This window comes from Pteropus alecto, unplaced genomic scaffold (genome assembly GCF_000325575.1).
Source record: "Pteropus alecto unplaced genomic scaffold, ASM32557v1 scaffold110, whole genome shotgun sequence".
Taxonomy (NCBI): Eukaryota; Metazoa; Chordata; class Mammalia; order Chiroptera; family Pteropodidae; genus Pteropus; species Pteropus alecto.
The window spans coordinates 7,461,170-7,470,400 of NW_006431920.1; the positions used below are offsets into that span (position 1 = coordinate 7,461,170).

The 9,231-nt window shown below is 38.6% G+C and overlaps 1 protein-coding gene, 1 non-coding gene and 1 pseudogene across 2 annotated transcripts in view; 1 reads left to right on the forward strand and 2 right to left on the reverse strand.

Annotated features, from left to right (window-relative positions):
• The window catches only part of FARSB (phenylalanyl-tRNA synthetase subunit beta), a 58,765-nt gene that overhangs the window by 37,269 nt on the left and 12,265 nt on the right, over positions 1-9,231 (forward strand). Inside the window, exon 16 of the mRNA XM_006906671.3 lies at positions 1,945-2,100. Coding sequence (XP_006906733.1) covers positions 1,945-2,100 — 156 coding nt within the window. The remainder of the gene's footprint in view (positions 1-1,944; positions 2,101-9,231) is intronic.
• Positions 319-434, reverse strand: LOC112475432 (annotated as a pseudogene).
• TRNAG-UCC lies at positions 444-516 on the reverse strand. Its single transcript has one exon. It is a non-coding gene; the product is annotated as a tRNA-Gly (tRNA).

Below are 9,231 nucleotides of genomic sequence, written 5' to 3' on the forward strand. Positions count from 1 at the left end.
GTGTAGGGCATCTCAGAATAAATCTGTGGAAGAATTGCTCAGTGCCTGCTAATATGAAGCAGCTTTTCATTTTCAGTTTGTTGCCACAGATAGACATTAGTTCGTTCTTTCTCTTTTCCTAATTTGAAAAGCAAAATGCAGTCAACATTTATTCAGTGTTTGTGTTACAGCAGTAGTCTCTCACAGAATTTATTAAAAGGCTCCAAGTGTATATAATGGTATAAAGTTAAATGATCACCATTGAATTTGAGTGTATCTTTATATGCTATATGGTTTTTAATTTTTTTACATATATATATTTTTTATTATTATCATTTATGCCTACAGCACCTGGTATTCCTAGGTGGTCTCCCATCCAAGTACTCACCAGGCCCGACCCTGCTTAGCTTCCCAGATCAGACATCAGGCTTGTTCAGAGTGGCATGGCCGTAGACCATGGACAGTGGCTCCACTGGGGCGTGAACCCAGGACCTTCTGCGTGGAAAGCAGATGTGCTAACTGCTACACTATAGAACCACGTCCGCTACATGCTTTTATAAAAAATTAAATTTTAATACAGGTTTAGATTTTCGTAGCCACACTCCAAGATACAAAATAGTTCTGTCACCCAGAAAACCCTTCATGTTGTCTCATAGTGGTCACGTTTCCGCCCCCCATCACCTCATCTCACCCTAGGCACTCTCTATTCTCCTTGCTGTAGTTCTGCCTTTTCCATAATGTCATGCAAATGGACTCACGTTGTATGTAGCCTTTTGAGACTGGCCTCTTTCATTCAGCATAACACCCTTGAGAGTAAATTCTCAAGTCTGTCAATTGGTTTGTTCCTTTTTACTGCTGAGTAGTACCCCATTATGTGGATGAACTACAGTTTATTCAGTCACCCATCAGGGTTCATTTGGATTGTTGAAACTTAAAGAAATATTATGTTTTGTAAGTTCTGAATTTTACAGTAGAATAATATATATTAATCAAGAAAAAATTGGAAAAATAGATAAAACTTGGAAAAATCCCTGCCCAAACATAACCTCTGTCAACATGTAGGTATATTTCTTTTCAGTCTTTTACCTGTTTATGGAGTTTTTTGGCTTCCGGTTACATTTTTACAGAGTTGTGATTCTTATCTTCATATACTGCTTTTTTTTTTCCTGTTTTAATTGTGAAGAGTGTATAGAACATACGGTTTTATAAGATTACTATAAAGCACACACTATATGTGTCCAAATTAAAAAGCGGAATATTCCTAAAGCTTCTGATAAGACCTTTCCCCATCATACCACCTTCCCCTTATCTAGAGCAAGCACAGTTCTGACTTCTGTGATAGTCATTCCCTTCTTTGCTCCCTAGTTTTCCAACCTATGTATGTTCTTTAAACAACACGATTTAGTTTTGACTGTGTTTGAGGTTGGCCTCCTGTTCTTTTGTTTACTATTTCAAGTATTAGCTCTAGCTCTGTTATAACAAATCTTCATAAAGCTGCTTTTTAGCCATGCATTATTCTGATGAGTGATTGTACTGCAGTTTATGTAGCCATTCCCCAGTTCAGCTGGTTTCTGATTTCATTATTGGAAATACTGCTTTATGTAGAAATAACGTCTTTCTACTTGAAGCCTTTTTTTGTATTTAGGATTTTTTTTCTTTGTACAGTATTGTGAATAAAAGAAGTTTTACGGCTCTGATACATGTTGCTGAATTATTTACAAAGAGTTTCACCAATTTATACCACTGTGAAGCCTTATTGTTCCTGGGCCAACATTGAGGGTTTTCCACAGCTCCCCCAAATAATAACACCTCAGAGGGTTGAAAAACCATCTTATCTTGCATTCCAAATGGTTCTCTATGTGTTTACTAATCAATTTTCTTTTTTGTTGTCTTTGCCCAAGTTTGTGTTGGGGTAGACCAGATTCTTAAGTAATGGTCAATGTGGCCTTTTTTTTTTTTTTTTAGATGTAGGTGCAAGAAACTACAGGCATCTCTGTGCTGTTTATTACAACAAGAATCCTGGGTTTGAGATAATCCACGGGCTACTGGACAGAATTATGCAGCTGCTTGATGTGCCTCCCGGTGAAAAGAAGGGGGGATATGTGATCAAAGCATCAGAAGGTAAGACATGTCAGCTGAATCCAGAGTCAGTGATAATGAAATGAAGAGGCCTAGCCCCATTTTTGATAAAGATTTTTTGTTTTTTTTGTTTTTTGTTTTGATTTGGGGAGAGGTGGGAGAGCTTCATTTTAATTATTTGTTAGTATTTTCTAGAAAACATCCCTTTTCCCGCCCACATTTTATGAAAATGCTTTTCAGAGCCATCACAGTGCTGCACAGTATGCCTCTGAGCATCGGTAACCCCTAGTTATTGTCACCTTCGAGCCACCAGCACCATGGTGAGCCCGGAGTTCAAACTGGAAGCTAAGAGAACCTAAACTGATGATTTGGACTCAAAAGCCGCCTGTCGGAGGCCTTTAAGGCAAAAGAAAAAAAAAAACACCTCAAAAGTTATTCTGAAAGACTTTCCATATGTGAATCAAGTCATAAAGTTGACCGAGGAAGGGTGGGAATCCTGTGTAAAAGTTCAAGTACAGTATAATCTCTGTCGGAGAGTTTAAGTTAAGATAACGAAATGGAATGTGTCTACTCCTAATATGCTAGTTTCTTGTCCAAGGAGTTCTGAAAGTTTTGCTTTTCATATCCTTGTAGCTTGAAACTGAGTTATTTGGTTAAGCAAGAGATTCAGAAACAACTTGAGAGAACTATCTTACCACTTGTTTTTACTGTTTACCTGACAATTTTTTATGACTGTATTTGGCTTCTTAAATTTCTAATAGAAGGTTCATTTTTTTAAAAGTGTCATTTAACAGTTACTTATAGTGATGTGAGGTTGAGAGGGGACATGTTTTTGTTTTTCCTTTAGGGTTATTTTAGCCCTCAGAGATTGTTTTTTCTTCTGTTGTTGGTTTGTTTTAATTTTTGTTTTCATTTAGAGACTTCTTTGAAAATGTAATAACCCAGAAATATTTGGGCCTTTTTCGGTTGAAGATCTATGGGATTGTCTGTTTCCAAAAAGTAAAATTAAAAGATTAAATGTCATAGGGAGTTACTGTTTTCTACCACTCTCTTATTAGAAATAACCAGTGAAAATATGTGTTACGCTTATAGAATTCTAGAGTTTTAGAACTTGATCTGGGGGTTCATCAGGTCCAGTGTCCTGAGGTGACAAGTGAAGAAACCAAGGTGAGGCAAGTTAAGCGAGTCAGACTAGGTCATAAATGTGCTCGTTAGGTGTTACTGTAACAGCAGGTGCGTAAATAACCACTGTGGGTACATACGGTGCAGGACTAAATGTGCATATTTACACTCGGGGCCTTTGCCTCTCACTGCTCCTTCCACAAGGCCAACTTGCCTGCCTTCATTGTGCCTTTTACCGTTCAAAGCTTTGAGGGTGAAAGTTGTCCGAAAGAAAGGGTTTATTGAACCATATGGCAGCCAGAAAAAAGGACCGGGTCCAGTCTAAACCATCAGTAGCAGGATGAGATGGAGAAGACAAACGTGTCCATCGTTCTGGGGTCGTCAGGGCTCTTCTATACAGTGAATTGGGAGAGGAAAGATGTACGTTGTTTTGAAAGACTTTCCACTGGCTCTGTATAAGGGGGTGGGAGAAGGTGAAGCAGGGCGAGTTCTGGGGCAGGTACGTGATGCTTTTGGATTGGGTGTGGGTAACAGTTTGGAAAGTTCATGCATCAGGAAGATGTGGTGGCAACTATTGGTCAGTTATTTTTTTAGATAAGAGCTGAAATAGCTGCTTGGAAGTTGATTCAGAGTTTCAGCATACAGTGGGAATGTGAGCCGTCTTTTGTTGGTTTCGGCCAGTGGCCGTTAACTGATGCATGATGCACTGTCTTGTGTCTTCCTCCCACCAGCACTGGCCATGTCGTTTTTCTCAGGATGCTATCTGTAAGAGCCAGCAAGCCAAAGATAATTAGCATCATTATAAATAATAGTTCCTCATGTCTCTTAGGGATTTCTAAGTCTTTTGATTATCTAATGACAAATACAATTACCCTGGTTTTTTTGTTTGTTTGTTTGTTTGTTTGTTTTATGGTCAAAGAAATCAAGACCTAAAGAAGTGGCTTGCAAAATTAGTAGCGAAGCTGGTATTATTAATTCTTCATCTAAAATTTCATATATGTATATATATGAATATCATATCTGTATCATATGGATATTTAAGTAAATCCGTAAACACAGGAATCGGTCGCTGGGGCATGTTTAGCTACTTTCCTTTTTCAAATTTATATTTCGCACGTAGCTTTTTCTGCTAAGGAAAGGTTTTCTGAGTATCAAAATGAAGAGTAGAAACAGATTAAGAACTACCATTTCTTGCCATTCTTGATTACTGAGTTGTCTTCTATTACTCTGGCATATGGCTTACCTTTTAATAATTAAAAATCCCTGGCGGCTTTGCAGTTATAATTGAGCTAAGTCCATTCCCCAGAGACCCCCGCTAATGTCAGTCCACTGGCAGTTCCTCTCAACGTCTGTGCTTCCGGTGAACACGGCCGGCTTCCTTCTGTGTGCCTCGGGGGTCGGGAGGGATACTCCAGTGGCACGGGACTTGACCGCCTCTGAGAAACTCGGCCCTATTATAAGAGAAATCTGGAAACTTATTTGATTGATCATCACATCGATCCCAAGGAGTTCTGTTGCCATTGGCGTGTCGCCTTGCTTAGATGGCAGCCCTCTGCAGTGTGTGGACTCTGCAGAAACACTCTTAAGGCTTTGATCGCAGGCAGAGCTAGAAGCTGGGGTCACTTGGCCTTGATGGTTTTCGTTGGCTGTGCACCCTTGCGATTAAGATCATAGGTGAGGTACGTCGAGTTGCCAATAGAATAAGGTCAGCTGTTGAACGGAAAAATAGAAAGAACATTTAACTTTTTAGCAACTTAGTGTTTCGAGGGTTTCAAAAGGCTTCACTCAGAATGTTTCAGTGGCATTTGATCAGATTATTACAGCATATGTATATGCATTTTTTCAGGCTGCTTCTCCTTTGTTTTTGTGGTTTGTTGCAAACTGAATTATGTATGTTAAAATGCATTTATCCTTTTCAAAAACCACTTCTGGGCAAGGAGAATTCTCAGCATTTTTGTGTGCAGAACAGTGATGTGATTCCTGGGCGGAATCGGCGGCCAAAACCATTCCTGGTAGGAGGTAGTGGGCTTCGTGTGGGATTGGCCACATGGACTTGCGGGTGCAATTTTTCCCCTTTAATTTGTTACCTGTTTCAGTTTTCTTTGTTTACAGTTCTACAGAAAATTTTAATTTAACTTGAGACAAGATCCCTGGTGGAGAGACAAGTTTTAGAACTTTTATTTTTGACAATTCTAATTTCATGCTGCTCAGCATTCATTTTATGAACTGAAAAATAACCTTGTAAGTAATATGCACGTTTAGTCTTGCACCATATGTACCCACAGTGGTTATTTAGATGCCTTCTGTTACAGTAATACCTAATGATCGCTGACTTGACCCGTAGGCCGTGACCTTTTTCCTCTCTGGACACCTGTGGAAGATTTCAGACGCTAAAAAATCTGGGTGAAAGTGTGGTGTTTCCCTGGCCTTCCCACTGGTTCTTAGTGTAATATGAGCTTGGCAATACGTGAGAAGAATACATGCTGAATAACCTGTTGAAGTCAAGGTGTTCCATTTATGGTTTGATTTACACATAAAGTTCTGGACTAGAATAAAGGGGGTCTGCGTGGCATATCCAGTCAGTCCATCAACAAAGACGTCATTCTGTTGAGTCGCCAGGTTTAAGGGAAAAAGGTTTTGAAGTTTTTAAGCTTCCTGACCTTAATACTGTGCGGAAAAGAGTCTTTCTTCTTCCGGTTCCCTGTTTTTCGTGTTTGAGGAAAGCTTTCAAATATTATAATTTTGTTACCTTCTTTGAAGAGATTAAAAGACTCAAAGCAAAATTAAACACATCAGCAGTGATCACCACAGTCAAAACAGTAGTGTAACATGGGGCCCTAGTGTTTATAAAAGCTTCGGCAGTTATCACATGACTCACTTAGCCCCGTACTGTTTTTAAGTGTGCTTATTGTTCTCACCCACTTTCATATGAACAAGGCAAAGTTCTCACCACTTACTGTTCACTAAACAGTGAACATTTGCAGGGGCGTGGGGCGGGGGTGGAGGGGGTGAGGTTACTTAATTGACATTTTTGTACTCAGCAAATTAGAGTGCTTCTCGCCCACTGGAGTGACTTGAATCAGCTCACTTTCCCTTCTTATAGATGATGTTGTAACAGTTTCTAAACCTTTTAAAAAATTATCCTTCCCCTAAGAACATTTTTAGATTTTTTCCCTAATTTCTCCTCCATAAATATTTTAATACCAGAGATATACTGCATATTTATTATGTACTATATTTATAGCTGTGCTCTATACAGAAAAAGAATTAAGTATAAACCTTTTTAAAATTCAATTCAGATTTAAGAATAACTAAAAATTTTTAAGTTAAACGTTTAATTTAAAAACTATTAACATTTAACCATCTGCTGAATAACTTAATGTTTGTTTACTTAAATCGTGTATCAAATTATATATCCCAATTAGCAATTAATTTAAATGCATAACAACCGTAACTAAAAAATTTTAAAAATCATTCAAAACTTATTTTTTCGGCAAGAGTAAAACAGCCGAAAACGTTAGTTTTTTAAAAATAATTTTATTGGATTTGACTTTTCCTTGATGAGAGAAAATAACTAGCTGTAGTCAGATATTGTCAGTGTTTTTTTTTAGTACCTGATGTAATTAGTGATGTATTGAATAACTATTTGAATTAGAAACTGTTTTTATTTAATTCTCAAAGCCTGAGCCACACTCTCAGGATCACACATAAATAACATCCACAAGGCAGCCAATGGCAGCCCCCAGGCCACCTTTCAACAGGACCGTGCAGTCGAGAGAAAGCCTTCTGGTCACTGAATCACAGGCATCTACGCCATCGTTTTGAGGCACCGATCTTACATGGATTTGCTGTGTCTTCCGTGTCAGTGCTGCCCCTGTGATGCCCGAGGCAGCCCAGTGTGAGATTTTCTCAGGGAGGGTTCAGCTGCGGAGGTCTGCAAACCATCATAATGTGTAAGAGTTTTTTCATGCCTCCCTCTCTGCCATAAGAATCAGTTGTCACCCTGCTGAGAATGTATTCTGTAACTGAGTGCATTCTTTGCAGTTATTCAAATTTAACTATATGTATTAGGCAAAAAGAAAAAAAAAAAGATAAAGGTATTTGTGTTCATTACCTTGTACTCCTTTTTATCCCACTTCCAAACTAGACCTTGGCCTCCACCGTTCTGGAGAAAAGGCCAGGGCCCGAACACAAAGAGACGCAAAACAAGTATATGTTAGCTTGTTTCAAGGGCCCAGATCCTGAAAGTTTAGAGGATTTGCGGGTGATTTTTACCACTTAGTGCCCGTCTTAACGCATGTGAGATGGTTTCATGTCCTCGGGCACTAGCAGGTTTGCAGATCGGTCACCCTTCGGCGACACCTTGATTTTGTCTGTGTGGCAGTGTGTCGGTTAAGAACCTCTGTGCTTTAAGTCCCTATGGTGTGATGTGTTCCAGTAAACTAAATGTCAGCCCTCGAGTGGCCAATCCAGCTCTAATCCAGAAGGATCAAAAGGACGAGCGGGTGGATAGAAAAAGCAGGTAAACATACTGAATAAATCCCTAGTGGGGATGATGAGTGTGGAGCATTCCCATGCGCACACGGCTGCTCAGGGCATAGGCCCGTTTCCCTGGACAGCTTACTCTGGCTTGGACGTGCAGAGAAATCAACTTCTGTCTTTTTAAGCCACTAAGATGAAACTAATCCTAATTTACAAGTTATACTTTAATTTGTAACTGCCTGATCTCCTTGGCAGTATTAAAATGCTGCCCTTCTCTAAGATAATCGACGAGGTTAACTTCTAAGTTATTTTAAAGTTAACTCTTAGTAAAATCATTTACTCCATTCATTTACTTTCGCTCTCTTGCTCAATCCCTTTCCTCTTGCTCAATCCCTTTTCTGGGTGCTAAGGTTGCGTGAAGTTTTGATGGCTCACTGTCATACTCACACATGCCGTAGTTTTATTCCAGTGACCTTTATGTGTGTATATCAGCTTCACGTTCATGCTTGTATCTCATGCCTTTAAGGCTCTGGTTGCCTAACCACTGGCATTTATTTCCAGTTTTCATCTTTACAGCTAATGAGGACTTTCGCCATTCCAAGGGGACATGTTTTAAGGATTGACTTTTAAAATGTCTTCTGGGCTCCCATTAAAAACAAACTCTATATATACTTTTAAGTAAATTTGAGCAAAGGGTCCCCTGTCTTAAAAAAGTTTGAAACCCACCCTTACAGAGAATCAGGAAGTTCATGAATGCTACAGTGATGATGATTAGATATTCTCACTTTTCTCTCATTAGGCAGCAATTAGATTTCAGGATTTGGGTGTTTTCCAGTTCCAGGTTAATAGAACACCAGGTACTTAATGGCGTCTTGTACTTCTGTATACTGGGTACTGGGAAATTAATAATAAATGTTTTTCATTAACACTGACTTAAAAGGGAAAATCTGCCAAAACATTGATGATTCACCTAATATTTCTTAAGTTCTCTTTGATAATCGAAGAAGAGTTAATAGTATAAGTTAATACGATATGGCAGTGTTTTTTGTTGTTGTTATTGTTGTTGTTGTTTTAAAGTCTTATCAGCTCCTGAAAGTCCTCAATACAATTAACTTAGTCACTTAAAATAATATATGGTATCTAGTACTTTGCCAGGGTAAGGTAACAAAATGATACAGATGAGAGGGTGTTGCATTTCCAAAAATAATAGGAAATACTGTGACAGAAAAAAACATGTATGCATGTGTTTAGGTAGGTGGATGGATAGATCTTAAGGAAGGAAATAACTTATCTATTCAAGTGTCCTTAAAAACAATTCAAAAGAAGAAAAAGAGTCAGTTCTTAAGAGAATAATTGGGAGTGATTTAAAACAGATAACTGCTCTTATTTCTTTTGAAGTAGATGTGTTTAAGCAAATCGGTTTATTGAATTTACCAATCTGCAAAATGTCCTTTTCCCTCTTGGTGTAGTTACATTTAGTATTTCCTTTTCACTCAAGGTGTAGGACTAGGGCAATAATTTTTTACTTTTATGTATATACACACACACACACACACACACATACACATA